Source organism: Strix uralensis, chromosome 2, assembly GCF_047716275.1.
Source record: "Strix uralensis isolate ZFMK-TIS-50842 chromosome 2, bStrUra1, whole genome shotgun sequence".
Taxonomy (NCBI): Eukaryota; Metazoa; Chordata; class Aves; order Strigiformes; family Strigidae; genus Strix; species Strix uralensis.
In genome coordinates, this window is record NC_133973.1 from 134,076,905 (window position 1) to 134,093,332 (window position 16,428).

Below are 16,428 nucleotides of genomic sequence, written 5' to 3' on the forward strand. Positions count from 1 at the left end.
TTTACCTAACTTTTGATCACTTAACTTTCAAGTTCTAAACAGCTTTTAACTTGACACTTAGTGCCAAAACTGTTGACCTTGTGTGACCGTTTCTAATTTGGTAGCCATCATTAACCGAAGATCTAATTGGTGTACTTCAACACTGCAGGTACCTCTTTGCTCAGAACAGATGCATCTGTGTCTAAATAAATACTTTCCAAAACACAGGATAGTATCTGACTCTTTGTTAAAATTAATGTTTTGATGTAGAGCATTAGTAGAAATAATGACCCTTTCTCTAATGCTCAGCAGTCATGCTTACAGTACCAGTAGAACCATGGCTGTAACAGTACAAACACCTATTTTGGAGAATTATGTGTTACTTTACACTGCACAAATCAGTGACTTTTCTGCATGGTGATGTTTCTGCATGTGACATTTCCCCCTGTGACTGCACAAGTGAATTCAAGGGGAAAATAGAGTCACGTCTTCATCAGGTATAATCCACTGGCTTGACTGACTCCCATGGATCCATGCTGATTGCATTTATACTGGCTGCAAATCCAGGCCCATAAACCATGGCAGAAGGTGCAAACTGCACTGGGGCTGTTTCTCAGTCCTCACAAGCTGGATTTTTGTTTTACATCAGCACGGTGACAGACGAGTCAGATCTGTTTCCCAAGTTTCATTCCCGGAATTTGAATGGCTTGTACTTCATGATGTCCCACTGAAATTGTTTTTCATTTAAGATTCCCATGGAGAGAACTCCCATTGGGACATTTCATTTCAGGAACTCATGGACTGCAGTGGGTCCTTTTTGTGCTGACTTTCCTGAGTCTCACACAAGGTCCTCATAGGCTGGCGCTCAGGCTGCATTTGTAGTAATGGGCAAAATACGGTGCTTCCCAATGTGTCACTGGACAGGAAAAGCTGTTGCCTTTGACAGTAATTCACACTTTTTAAAGGTAGGCATCAAACTAAGGTGCTCTTGACTGCTTTCTGGAAGCAGGTGCCTCTCCCCACTGGCGATGCACAGGACTTGAATTCTGGGCTTTGATGCTTTTGGCCATGCCGTTGTCTGACGCTTAAATTTGCCATGTGGGGACAGTGTGAATATTCCCCTCTGTGACAATTTGGGTGCTATGGAATGGCTTAAGCTCTCTTTCCCCATCTCCATTCACCGATGCCATACAAAAAACGCTCTCATGCAGTGATCAATGAATTGGTAAACGCCCTCCCCTCTTTAATCCGACCTACGCTCCTCTTCAGTCTCCGTAGGGCATTTCTGTGGGAGCGTGAGCAGGCCCCCGGTGCTGCCCGTGCCACCAGTCTGTCGTAGCTGTGCTTGGGGTATTCATCTCACTCTGGTGCCAGCTCTTCCACAGAGGGGACTCCTGCCCTTCAAGAGTTCTCTGTGGCATTGTTGGCTTTGTGGTTTTGTTTTGTTCTGTTTTCCTTTATTCTGTGTGACTTGCCTTTGATTTTTATTCTTCTCTTTCGTGCATGCCATCCATGTCCGTAGCCAGCGTTGTGTGGAGCTGCTTTCCTCGTCCCAGCAGCAGTCACCATCCTCCCACCCCACGTCTCCCTCGGCTTCGATTTGTGTGAGGAGTCACTTGCTGTTGGTCTTTCTTCCCTCAGGCACTTCCTGTTCAAACCTGGAGGCACTTCTCCCCTTTTTTGTACAACATCGCCAGGATATCCCTTGACGTCCAGCACTGTGTACTCACCTCCCCCTAGGCCCCTTCCCAGAAGTACCTTCTCTAGGCCTGCCTTTAACCTGAAGAAACCCTATAAGTACTGTAACTGGAAATGTGCTGCTCTGAGTGCCATTGTCATCTCAGTCACGCTGGTGATCCTGCTGGCGTATTTCATAGGTAAGCTTATTTCTGGGTTTTTTTTCTGCTTTTCTTTCATTTCTCTACAAACCCACCCATAATGCTAATGTTTGGGAAGCAGCGGGTAAAGATCGTGGTACCAAGTGATGGGGAAATAAGGCCTCTGTTGACTTAATTGTGGTTGCAGTGCTGTGGTAGGGAGCCTAACACATGACATAGAGCCAGGAGAGCTTAGTAAAACATGAGTCATATGTTGTGCTCCCTTCCATATGTTGCACAGAGTGTTTACATCCTGCAAAGGAAGGTGTACCTGGAGTGAGACAAACCCACCAGGTTTTCTCAAAGCAGCCCATTAAAACAGACAGTGAGGCCCATGTACCAATCACAGTCACATCCAGGTCTGTGGGAGTGCTCTGCCGTTGACTTTGATGGGACAGGGTCAGAACCAAGATCCTGATACACAAAAATGAGGTTTTATTCTATCTTTTGGTGGCACATCCTAGCTATTTAACTAACTATATTGAAGTTGACAGGGTGACCGGGAGGATGGAGGACTGATTGTGGTCCAGCAGGGCCTTTTTTGAGTAGAGGGAGTCGGGGAAATTTGCTACTTGGGTGCCAAAGCAGTGGATTTTTCTTGAGCAGTGCACGATCTGAATTTCTTTGGTTTATAAGGGTTGTCAGTGTTCATTGCAAAAAAAACATTCTTAGTGTTTGTTGCAAAAGTAATTGAACTGTTAGAAGTGAAAATTGTATTTTTCAGCCTGTAAAGCTGGGGTGTTACCATTACTTTTTCTTCAGTTAGATTTGATATTTGTGTTATAAATGTCTTACATAGGTCCGTTCCTAGACTTCTATTTTAAACTCTCAGTGGTGCAAACTCTAGTTGTCAGAGACTTACAGATGTGATCATGGGTAAAAAAGCCCATTTCTCATGGCACAAATGAGTCTTTTTGATTTCGCTGTGACTTCCTGTACACTAATGATCTATAAAAGGTTGTGGTTAGAATTACAAATCTTAGCCTGGATCGAAAGATTTTTGCTTTCATTTCACATGAGTATAATTAGCACTACCACAAAGGATTGCTTTTACTGTGTTCCTTTTATGTACACTGCTTTAATGACTGATACTTTTCCACTTCTGCCTTGCATCATACTCTGGTCACTTTTATGTCTCCTGTAAGAAGAGCAGGAATGATTAATTAACCAGCATTAAATCAGCAGCAGTTTGATGAAATATGCAGTCAATTTTCATCATTTGCTATGTACATTTGGACTTGACTTTCTCATTTGTCTGGTATTCTCCTTATGCCCTGAACATGGTTCCTTTGGACATTATCTCAGTGTGTCAGAGGAGTATCGTTATAACTCAGAATAGCAGTGCCTGTTAATTCTGACAGAGGAGGTGTGTGCCGTTTGATAGATTGAGAAGAGTTCGGTTTACCACTCAGTATTCTCCAACTCAAACCCCTTTTTCAGAGTTCTGAAAAGATCAGGATCCTGTTTAAAGTCACAGTTAATGTGGTTAAAAGGTAGGTCCATTGAGTGCTCTCCCATCCTTTTTTCTCCATTCAGATGAAATCTCTGGCATTTGCCAGGCTCCACGGATGGCTGGCAAGGTGCCAGAAATGCTGATCAGGTTGAACTGCTGTAATTATGGGTCATAATTACTAATTTCTAAAGGAACTATCAATTATTAAAAATCAAATTCGATGGTTCAGTTCAGCATAAACATATTTAGCAAAGATTGTCACTACCAGACCCAGTGTTCTAATCAACAAGCAAAAAGGCAGATATTTAATTAGATTTTGATGAAAAATTGTGTTTAATTTCAAGTATAATCAATTATTAATTACAGTAATGAGTGACTCTGGCGGGGTTTACTAATTAACTCATTTAAAAATTATGAATAACCTTTTCATTTGTAATTATTTTCTACATCCTGTCAAGTTGCAGACGAGAATTGTATCACCTAACCCAAAAGAAAAAAAATGAATCAGGGAGTCAAAATGTTTGTACTTTCACTAAGTTAAGGTGAGATATTTTGCATTCTGATAAAAACTGTGCAGTTCTTAACAGGAACTGGTTCAATCTTTTAAATAACCTGGTCTGTTTGCAAAACAAATTACTGTTTTTCCTCCAGTTTGGGGGTTTTTCCCCCTATATTTGCGTAGTTGGATTTTCTTACAGATACCTTTCCTCATTTAAGCAGTATCTTGCTCTTTTCAGTGCCATGGGGACTATTTGAGTGGTAAGGTATAACTTAATCATGAGTAAGAAGGTCTAATCTATATAACAGTTCATGAGTGTTGGGAGTTTGGCTACTTTCCAGCTGCTCTTGTTAGTTAAAACAACCATAGAAATTATCTTTTTAATGACCATTTTCATCCTCCGAAGCAAACTGAGGTCATTGGAAAGACTCCCAGTTAAGTGAATGGGCTTTGGATTGAGTCCCATGGCAGTGGTTTGGCATTTGCTCTATTTTTTTGTACACTGATCAGTTAATGGAAATACTTCAGAGTAATATCCAGGGGTTCAGGATGCTCTTCACAGTATCAGGCACATCACAGTCCTCTCTTTAAATAATATTAAAAACTACAGGCAGGCCTCACCTACCTGTACAAGTGTGTGGAGCTAGAGACATCAGGAGATACATGAAGGACTCTGCTACTGGCAATACTTTTTGTGTGACAGATGCTCAGACACAACTGCGATGGGCAACCATCTGAGGCAGGCAGAGCTGCATGGAAACAACGAGGCATTGGGTCATTTCTGAAGTTCTTTGCTGAAGCCAGTTCATTTTTTAAATTCATCTGAAGCACTTGCTAAATCATTTGTTTAAAGCTAAAAGGCAGAGTTTCCACTATTTTATGAAAGTCTTTATGGTTTTTAATAGTCTGAGGTTCATTTATCTTGCTGGGTTTTTTCAAAGAAGAGAGGAGGCATAAATAGAAGTCCATGGAAGCTGAACGACTGGTATCATGTGTCAACACTGTGATCTAGTTGAAGGTTTTACAGGGCTGAGTCACTGGTCTGGAGAGATAATGACAAACAAAATATAACAGAGTGTATTAAACACGAGAAGCTGGTTTTCATTTGAATTAACCAGCTTTTGATTGACTTGTTGCCACCTTTTCAAATATTCAGAGACACACACTAAGGCAGTGGCAACAATGCACATCAAAGTTTTGCACACACAGAGCTTATGCAAATCTCATGAGCTCCACAGAAGCTTGTCGCATGGGGTGAGAACACCAAAGAGAAAAGCAGTGGCAGATCGGGGCTGTAACATTAAAATGGCAGGAACGGCACTGCTGGAACCACTGAAATGAAAGGCCTCTTTTAAGCAGCTTGTAACTGACCTGCAAATTTGCTGTTCCAGGGGGTTGTGAAGAGACACCACTTTAAAATTAAATTCCCCATTTTAGGACTGTCCATTCAATTGACAGCTAAACAAGGAAAATTTTCACGGGTTTTGCTGGGATGTGATGGGGTCTGTATGCCAGGGAGCTCTGCCTTGGAGGGCTAATTTATAGTGAGATTGTTATGGCAGAGATAATACCATGAGGTATGTTGTTATCCAAGTACTTTGCCAGAAGAGTTTCTGTACCTGGTAGATGCCAGACCTGCTAGCATAGCCCTGTAAAGAATCTCTGACATTGCTGTACTGCTTGGAAGGAAGATTTCTGAGTTTAGAAACAGAAAAGACCTGTTTGATTGTCCAGATCTCATGCCCAGCAGCTGTTTGGCTAGATCTGTGGAACAGTTTCTAAGTGAATTAGTGATGGAGAATAGTTTCTTTCTTCTGAAACAGAAGGTATTATCCTCTGCCTGATGTAGATTCCAGACTAGATGGAAGTACAATTTGATGTAGTTAGGCACTTGCAATTTTCCTATACTTAAGCATGTGCTGCGGTCGCATTGCATGAACAGCAAGAAAGATGGGCATTTGATTTAGATTAAAGTTAAGGCTGGAAAACATATTATGAAGCCAAAACAGTCGTTCATTTGATTGGAGTCAGAGCGCTCTCTACTTTTCAGCTCTGTGTTCGTTTGAACTCTGTACAGATGCAGCTTCACTTAAAGAGCAGTGTTGCTTGCTACAGGCAAAAATGCTTTGACAGTAAAACTGTGCTAGGACTATGATGTGTTTATAAAGTGTCTTTCTTTTTATTGTCTAAAAATCACCCTGAAAGCTAACTTTAGCTCAGTTGGTCCATGATTCTTTGATGCTATGTAATAAACCCAATTTAAAGCAGCTCTCCAAAGTTCTTAGCTCTCTAACTAGTTAGCTATGGATGTATAGTATACCGATTACCATGGTGTTTACGTGCCACTTGAGATCAATAAGAAAAGTCGCTAATGCCTAATTATTAAACTTGAGCTATATCTATTAATTCTGCATTTATACTTTGATATTAAGTTTTTTATTCAAGTTAAGATATAAACCAATTTATTACCCTGTCAACAAGTTTCTTTCATTTTCTGCTTTAATATTTCTTTTCTGATCCCAGATTAAGTTCTATTTTGCTACTGTTGCCATTTGTTCTTTTGATTTAAAAGGATCTTTCAATGTTTTCTATTTCCATCTTATTTTAGATAAAATGCAGAAATGGTAGCTAAACAATCTGTTCTAGCAAAGCCTTTACGTTATGAAGTCAATCTGTTACCTAAAGAGGAGTTGTGAGGTCCTTTCTTGGTTCTTTCACATCTTCACAAAATTACTGCACACAGTTCACTCAGTAACTTTGGGTCTCATTTACTTCGTTTTGCCCTTAATCTATAAAACTGTTGGATCCAGTCTGAAAGGTGCTATAGTATTACCAGTAATTTATTTTATGTACTATAGATGTTTGTGAAACGTAACATTTCAGGATACTGGTTGAGAGGGACCATCATCACGACCCAGTGCTACCATTTTTATCTTTTATAGTAGAACTTGAACATGTGGGATTTTTCTGTTAAAGCTGGCTCTTATTGTACCAAATGCTTACGAGCATGGTTAGTGCCACTCCCTTACTAAGTCGTACAGTTTAAATGGCATCTAGCTGTTTCTTTCATTCCCAGTGTCATTTGGGAAATACAGGCCTTATTCTTCTCGTGCACCTGCTCCTGTTAAACTGCAGCAACTCCATTTACTTTAGCATTGGTTCAAATGTAGTCAGAGTCAGTGGCATTGGTCCCAGTGTCTGCAACGGGAGCTGGACCAGCCCTGGAAAAGTTTTTATATATTTCTGATTCTGGAGATTGACCTGACTAAAGGCAGAATATACATCAAGACAGATGTTGACCCTTCAATCCAATTTTGAGTGATCTTCTTGTCATCTTTGTTGTTGAGCTCCAAATTTTGCCCCTGTAAATTATCTCGGGAAAGCTAAGACGTGAAAATAGTCTCAGCCCCATGAAGAGATGCCATCAACATGAGCTTCCATCTGATCATTCAAAAGTGCATGGCGTTGCAGGAATCTTTTTGCACTGTTTGTTCCGTAGCAGAGAGATGGGAAGGTCGCAGGACTTTGTGTTAGCTTCAATCACCCTTCACTCTTGTTAAGGAACAACTGAGGGCAGCTGCTGTGTGTAAAGTTTACAAGAGGCTGGTTGAGTAGCACCAAGCTCAGGAAAGCTGCCTGCGGGAATCAGGCAAAAGAAACTTTCCCTGGTCAGATCCACAATGAAATAGTAAATCACTCAAATGCTTCAGCCCCAGCCACTTTACTGACATTCCTGTATACTCCTCTCCACATGCACGCACAGTGTTGTTCCAAGCACAGATAGATCCTCAAAGTACAGCTCAGTATAGCTACATTAAGGAATGTTAAGTATACATTTCGACCAAAATGACCAAGAAAAAGTGTTTGGTTGTTAGCGTGGTACCTGTACACAAGATAGTAATCATCAGAGAAGTGAAAGACACAAAATTAAACCAAGACAGGCTCTATTTAGTCTTATATTTCCCAGTTTTGTTGTCTTTCGTTGCAGGTTTAGGTGCATGGTTGTATGAATTATAACTCAGATCTTATTTTCCATCACCTGCAAAGTCAGAAAGAGCTGTTTGTATTATTAAAGAATTGTGTGCATCTTTTTTTTTTTTTTTTTTTGGTTTGGATTTTGCGCTGTATGTTTGGATAGCAGCTACAATTAGCTTCATAGTTTAGAGCAAAGGAAGTGCAAGTGATTTAACCGCAGCTTTAAAATAAAGGTGCTAAAGGTACAAGATCCCACTTTAAAGCTATTCTTGTGAAGATCAATTCATTCGGGTGGGTGTTAAAAAACTCATCATAGAAACTCCATTAAAGAACATTCACTGTTTCAACCTAAATAAGATCTGTAACCTGACAGGGTTAGGAGAAATAGATGATGATGTGTGTGCTATTGAAAGACAAACACTGCCAGAAAATATTACTGGAAAAGGATAGTAGAAGATAATATAAACCTGCTAATTTTGTTAGAGTTGCCCAATCTGGGCAAACTGGGACGTATTAAAATGTAAGTATTCCATTTGATGGCAACGTGTCCTGAACTCAGCGGCAAAATTTCTGCTTTGCAAAGCAGTTAACACTTCTTCAAACTCTGGTAAAGAGCATGGTCAAGTACTGCACCTTTTAGGAACTAATTCACTGTTTGTTGAAAGCAGGAAGAAGTAGGAAGATTCCTATAATTTTCATTTAAAACTCTTTTCCTAATATTCAATCTTAAAAGCCATAAACACTATTAGATCATGTAGGCTGACCTCTTAGGACACTGAAGGCTAGTAAACTCCAGCTACTTACTCTACTATTTTTACACAGTTACGTCACATACCTACTTCAGCTCACTTTTTCCCAACTTATACACGTAAGGATCTCATTAGTTCTTTTTGGCTATAAAAATTACATCAGAATATTGTTACACAGCATCTTCTTGTGCTTACTCCTCAAGTAATTTTCACTCTCTGCTTTCCAGTTGCCAGTGTCCCATTTCATGGACACAACTTGCGATCCATGATCCTAAGTGTATAAGCTGGCCTTTGACACATTTTGTTTGAACCTTAAGCACATTTTGTTTGAATCACTCAAATTTAGTAGCTGTCCAGCTCTTCTATTTATCTGTTCTGTCCTCGTTATTGTATTTTTCACTTGAATAGTCTTTGAGTCATCTGCATGTTTAGTCATCCATGATGTAACATGATGTAACAATGTTACTTATGCAACATTGAAGTAAATGTTGGATAATTTCAGGCCAGCTATCAGTTGTGGAATTTCACAGGAAATTTTCACATTTGATGGTTATTCACCAGCAGTGATGATTTTAAGGTCTTTCATTTAATTTTTAAGCACATGTATACGTTGCTTTTTACCACTGGAAAGTGCTTATTTCTTTAATCGAAAGTTATACCAAATTAAATCAAATGTCTTACCAAACTGTAATCTTGTCAAAAAATTAGTAACTGTTTGTTTCTTAAGATCTGTTTTTCAGAAAAGCAATATGGTTGGCCTGAGTTACCATACACTCACTTTCTTTATTCTTCATCAGTTGAATTCTGTGTTTTCCCTTATTTTGTCTGTAGTACATGTCAGGTTACCCGATCGAAGTGACTTGCATCCTCATCTTTTCCCTTCTCAAATATTTGTACAGCATTAACCCTGTTCTAATCTCTTGGTAGCTGGTTCAGTATTAATCAGTGAGTCAGATTCCTCTTCTGCTATCTCATTTACTGGGTACAAGTTAAATGAGCCTGCAGATTTAAAAATGTTTGTCCTTGTATAGATGTAGTTTAATATAATTCTTGGTTATTAATGGACTGGAAAAAAACTTATTTCCTATGAAGTAATTGCATTATCGTATTTATTTTCAAAAACCAGAACAAAAATTCTTACTGAACACTTTAGCCTTTACTATAACACTATTATCAATTTCCCCCTTTCCATCAAGTAAATAGCTATATTGTTGCTCAGTTTACTAGGTTTCAATACACTTAAAAAATGTTCTATTGTTCTTTGGTGTTTTCAAGCCATGCATTTTTTTCTTTATGTCCTCATCTTCCTTTATGAACTCTCTGCATGGTCTTAGATTTATATGGATTACTCTCTGTTTCCCTATTGTTCTGGGGTTTTATATATTACTTTTTTTATTTCTGCTTATTGTTTTATTTTCACACTGAATGAAGAGGTCCTTTTGTCAAAGTCTGATCCTCTTTCATCACTGTGGGATCACTGGAAGAATGACTTCCATTTAGAAGTAGACCACCAATATGACCGATTCTTTAACTGGTCGAAAGGAGGTTGGGGCTGTATATCCAGAGGGCTCCATCTGATCTTGGAGTTTGCATCAGTACGCCATGAAACCAGCCATCAGTCACATAACATCCCAGTTAGCCCTATGGATGCCTGATCCTTTCTTAAATTTAAGAATCTTTAATACAAGGAGGGATGAGTTTAATTCCATCTGCTTTTGCTAAATGGTAAGATATGGGCTCTCAGCTTTTATAAGCTTTTATCAGTTGCTTTTAGTGAGTTTTTATAGTTGCTATAAGGCCCCGGAAAAGAAAATAACAGCGTGCTGACACCAAGAGTGCTGGCCTTGCCTTTATGACAGTGGCACAGATGTGCTGCTATAATCTTCATTTCACGGCTTAGATTGACCTTTGCACACAGACGCTGAAAAGGAATCAATTTTACAGATCTTAATATCTACTGGAAGGAGTTCTTCTCGAGTCCATGTTTTTGTTTCATACAAATTAGTGTGAAATAACATAATTTAATTGCAGTTAAGAGGAGACAGAAATAAATGTTTCCCATAATGGGCTTGCTTTCAGTGTTTGTCATACATTTTCGTGGGTAACTAGTCGTAAGAGTAAGCTCAGTTAGGGATGTCACTGACAGTGAAAAATATTCATCAGTTATAGTTTAGTGTTTCTCTCCTGTCCTTTTGTAGCATAAATTAGAAGATGGCTTCAAAGCCTGATTTGCAGCCAGGTCACACATTTCTATTGGATATGTGCAACGATGCATTCTCTAAGGTTTTTTACCTGTAGTTAAAGTTGAGCTATATAGTAGATATACATCTTTATAGTGTTAAGTGAAGTGGTGTTGTTAAGTATACTGCCTAGGTAACATACTAGATGACCTGTAAGATAAAGAACAAAAAGTCTAATCCACTCTTTCCCTCTGTGACAAGACTTCAACACCACTGTTTATGCTGGAACTTAAAAGCTCCAAAAGGACCACTTATACAGTTCACTTTGAGATATCAGAATCTGATGCTCAATAGATAGGTAGTTAGAGGTTGTTGAATCTCTGTGTTTAAATGAAAAACTAATAAACTCTCCCACCATCACCAGCTTTTCCAATCTTCTTCTTTATTTGATTTTATCATACCTTAACTTCCAAGCCTCTCCTTATTGCAGTCAAAAGCTTTTGCCTAGAGTGATGATGAGAACAGCATATGTTAGCTGTTTTCAAATATGGTAGCACATAACACAGCAGCAGCATCGCACCTTGCTTGCCTAGTACAACTGTAGCATCACTTCATTATGCAAAGAGACTCTTTAAAAAGCAAAGCAGAATGAGGCAGTTAGCAGAGATGATGGCTATGCTTACACTAAGTATTTCAAAAGATACTCTAATTGGACTATCAGTGGAGCAGAATCTCATTTAATTATGGCAGAAATTATAATGAAATCAAGTATCAAAAGGGCTTCATGAGGCTTTCGGTGAAAAAAATCCCACAGTCTAAACATAATGATATTCCAAACAGTATTAATCCAAGTGGTCAGTAACAATTTATTTATATTAGTATACCTTCTTCAGTCAAACTGGATCATGGGCTACTCCAGGTTGTGAAACATGCATGTGGGACCATTCTGGGCATCCAGCTGGTCTAGAATGGGTGCATTTCTATACTGTTAAACTCTTATGGATGGTCATACCCAAACTCTTTGTTGAGAATGATCTCTGGTCCTTGCTAGCTGAACTGTGCACAGGAATTCAGAAGATATTGGCTGACCAGAGCCAAAATCATGTGGCAGAGTCCCTTCCAACAAATAAATGGTATAGACTATCTAAAGTTACACTGCTTAGTACTGTTTAATTCACTACTAGCAACATAGTCTTTGGGGATGAAGGGACGAGGCAGTGTACTATGTCCCTGAGCAAGCGCTTTGATACATTCATATTTAATGATGAAAGAAAATCATCATGGCCTAAGTAATCACAGGTGAACATACCCTAAATAGACTCGTGAGAGTAAGGGTCTGGATTCCTACTGCCAATGTAGTCATTTAGATATGCAAAACTTTGCTGTTGGATCTACTATTACTTTATATTCATATTTCAGAAGCAAGGAGATAATGGAGAATCGTGACACTTCTATTAGGAAGAACAAACAATAGTGTGTGCTTTATCATATCCCTGATCCACCCAGAGTTGGCTGCCACAAAACTAGAAAATCTGAGTTCACACATGCTCAGTAGGGACCTATTTAGAATGCAGTAGCAAAATTGTCTGCACTGAGTGTATGCCTTCCCTTTCCAACCCCCTCCTACTGCTACCAACCAGGCTGCACATATGGCATCCCTAGAAAGCAATTGAACATGCTACAATGCTGGAGTTGCCAGGGTTGAGTGGCAATTTCGGTGCAATTGTTCTGCTCAGCATTGGGCCAGTGGAAAAAAAAATAGCCTGTGATGAGGGAATTAAAGACTATTACAGAGTACATATGCATACAGGGACTGATCTAAAATCACACAAGCAATCTTAATTCTGTTCTTTGCTCACTTTTGAGTGCTTGACTTGGCGAACTTTGAGTTTCTTTAGCAAATGCTTTTTTTAGGTGTAATTAAATATAGAGATGGCTGTGGGTCTTTTAAGAGAACACTGTGGGTTGCACTTGCCAGCACTTGCCTTAATCTATGTGCTGGATTTAGTTCTGAGTCCAAGGGAACAAATCATCAGGTTGTGTTAAGTTTCGTTATTGCAAGAGCTTTTCACACTGATCTGAACCATTCACTTAGATTTATAGTACCTGAAAGTACTGTGCTGGATTTTGCTCATGGTCTGGGGACGGAAAAAAATTCTAGTGTCATTAATTGTGCTGTGTCACCCACTTTATCAGCTTTCCCAGACTGTACATTTGTATCCATTTGCTGAGCTTTTGTACAGGATTAAAAAAAAGAATTTTCCCCTCTCCAAATGAACTGTTGGAACAATCTGCTTGTTTTTCAAGTTTATGTAAAGAAAAGTTAGAAAATAAATTAAAACCTTCTTAGCCTGCTTTAAACATTCCTATCCATTTGTCACCTGAAGAAGTTAAAACAGTGAGATGCTCCTGAATACATGTGGAGATTAAATTTTCTCAGACTCTTCAAAAAGTCACCAAGCCAATAGGATTCTGCATTGGAGCTCAGTTTTGATGATGCTGATGAGCACTCTGGCCCTGATCTACAAAATGTGGAAATTTGTTCTGAGTTTGAAGCACTTCCATCATGCTCTTAAAGTCACTAGATTTACTCCAGCTAAGTAAAGCTCAAGTTAAACCTCTGCTTTGGACATTAAGGGATTCTGAGCTTGTAATTTTGTTATTTTTTCTTACATCAACTAGCACAGCCCAATTGGGACTCCAGTGCTATTAGAATGTGCATGGTGACTAATAACACTAATGCAGTTTTCAGCTGATTTTAGGATTAAACCACAAGCAGTGCTCTCAAATCATTTACTTGTCTTTATAATAAAATCATGTTCGTGTTCAGGATAGATGAGCAGACAGCCATCTGAGAGATCAGCTCACGCATCAAATTTTCCAGCAATATTTAGATCTTAACCCTTAAACTGGGATACTAGATTTAAACTCTGATCCCACCTCTGTTGTGCTGGGCTGATAGACGACAGGTATTGTCTGTGACTTTTACACAGCAAACTGTGTTTTTTAGACTTTAAGCAACCTATTATATTAATTTGGGAAAGCAGGGTTTTCTGACAATATCTGGTAGAGATAATAAGGAAGGAAACGTGAGAGGTTGCTGATTTACCTATGTAAATTACACCCTTTTAATAAGGATCTCACAGTTTATATGTGTGTAATGAAACGGCATTTGTAAAATTATACTGTCCACAACAGGCTAGCTCAGAATTTCAGTAATTGCAAAGCAAGGTAGGAGGCCCTCTGGTAGGGCTGCCTGTCCTCATTTCTCTAATTGAAGTGAGTACCCCAATGGGAAAACCATTATTTCTAATATTATATACACAAATTAAAACTCCATTTAGAGGTACAGTGGGACCATCTTATAATTGACTTTGATCTTGAAGAAATATCTCTAGTAATATTTATAGTAATATGGTCTCTGCCAGAAAGGGTATCTAGACAGGAAAATGTTATTTTACTGAGAAAGGACTGAGCATGTGTAACACCAAATTTACTAGAGCTGTGGGGGCTGAAATAATTTTCTTCGGTGCAGTAAGCCGCCTAATAGCAGCAAAGTGTTGCTGAGGTCCATCTTTCAACTTCCTATTCTACTTTCACAGTGGTGTAGATGGTGAAGGAAATTACAGGTTGTATTTAAGCAGACAGCTCCTTGGATAAGCCACACCATTTTTATGTCTATTTTTTTCGATAGGTTGACACTTTAAAAAATCCTCCTTAAAATACCCATAAAAATATTTAAATACACCTATTTAAAACTGCATTTTCCCTTTCCTGAAGGAAATTACAAGCATCCAGCAAGCTGTGGAGGGGCCAGTGATCATCTATTAGTGGTTTGAATGGACAGGCAATCACTTGTAAGTCTTTGATCCCCAGGGGTAATTAGGAAGACATTGAATAGGAAGTGCTGACTCTTTGCATTGAACAACATTGAGTTTAACTGCTTCATTTTATAACATGTCTTTCTAGTCACTTCCTTGAAGGTTTCAAAGAAATGTGTTGCTTCAGCTGGAAGCTTTTTCTCTTCCCTATTAAGAGCAATTGGGAACTAAATTAAAATATGAGGTGTTCTCCTAAGAAGGAACTAATACTATTTGGTAGACTATCTGCTTCTATCTTGGAAATCTTTGATACAGCTCTTCAGTCAGGAGGGGTCAAAGAATAATTGGTTTATGTCAAATCAAAGCAAGTAAATGCACTTGCACCCAGGACTTTAGGTGATTACCACAATGCTTTGTTTCCCCAAGAGGCAGTTCCCACTCTGGTGGCAAAATTTTAAAAGGTAGGAAGCTCTCCATCATTTGAATTCCTCCTTTGCACATGGTGATTCTGATTGAGGGAAGGAGGAAACCTGAATTATCTCTGAAAGAACTGCTCCTGGTACTTGCATAGTTTGAGCTCTGAACGTGGAGGAATGGTCAGGCAGCAGGCAGGGTCCCAGGTAGCACCGGCTGTATCCCATAGCACGTGTCTATACTGAGCTGTCTGTGAAAGCACCTACCTCTTACTCTAGGACATTTGAGGTCTGAAAAAAAAACCTGCAAACAAACACAACACAACTCTCTCTCACTTTTATCATCTAAATCCTTCATCCTAATCCCTTCACCCAGGGATGGGTGAACACAGGTTCTCCAGTTCTCAGTACAAAGTACTAGCAGCCCAGCCCGCCAGAGTGTCTTCATCCCCAGTCTGTGAAGGAGGCTTGTAAACCCTTTTTTTCTCATTGAAGGTGGATCACTGAGCAGTCAGGAAGGAGGGCAGATGGGGAATTTACAATAGTGAGCAATACCCTAAATGTCCCTCCTTCTGCCTTTTCTATTTTTCTTAACTATTGTCTTGTGTCAAATAAATCAACAGGCCAGGAAGCAGAGCCATGGGACCTCCCAGCCACAACCTGAAAGTCTTCACTTAAACAACATGTAATCAAGCTGCCTTTTGGTCTCCGTTCCTTTGTGACCTATTAATTTAACATTTCTAACTGCACAGCAGCCCCAATCCATCTGGGTTTTGGAGGGCACTGTGTGCAGGATTCTCTGTTCCCACATGGCTGCAGTCCTGTCCTGGTGTGCAAGCTCCCATTCATTCAGGCAGAGGATGATTTCTGAAGTCAGGTTTTCCATTCCTTGAGTAAAAGCTTTAAGCCACTGAGGGAATGGGAAAATAATTTCAGATGCTAGAAACATCACAGAGCGCTGTGCAGAGTTTTTGGTTGCAAGGCAACTGCCAAAGTCCATGCAAGAACTGGCCTTGCAGGAATCCCTGTCTCCTTGCCCCGCAATGACTGGCTCAGTGACCCTGGTATGTATGTGTAAATTATTTGAATTCGTGATACTATGAACCATGGGGATCTTTAATCAGGATCCTGGATTTCAACTCCAGCCCTTAGAACCTGTTAGGTATTTGGGTATTAAATAACTGCAACCCTCAAAGTGTCCCATGCCCTTAGATGAACAGCAACTTGGATCTGTCTGATCCAGGACTTGACCTTACAAACAAGGAGAGTGGGTACAAATCCAGGTTTGCTGCTTTTACCCTCTTCCAACACCAGTAGGGCCATAGAACCACTTCAATCCTCGACTCTCCCTGTGTTGGTATGTTCTGCCATGCTGGGACACAGAAGCCTTGTCCAGCTCTGAAATGGTACAGCAGTGTAAGAGTAAAACAAACTGGTTGATTTATTTTTTTAATGTTTGTTTTACTCTTTCTATTCTCCTTA

The 16,428-nt window shown here is 39.5% G+C and overlaps 1 protein-coding gene across 1 annotated transcript in view; it reads left to right on the forward strand.

Moving 5' to 3' along the window:
• The window catches only part of TENM4 (teneurin transmembrane protein 4), a 508,662-nt gene that overhangs the window by 297,867 nt on the left and 194,367 nt on the right, over nt 1–16,428 (forward strand). The window contains exon 7 of the mRNA XM_074860410.1: nt 1,621–1,856. Within this exon, the coding sequence (XP_074716511.1) occupies nt 1,621–1,856 (236 nt within the window). The remainder of the gene's footprint in view (nt 1–1,620; nt 1,857–16,428) is intronic.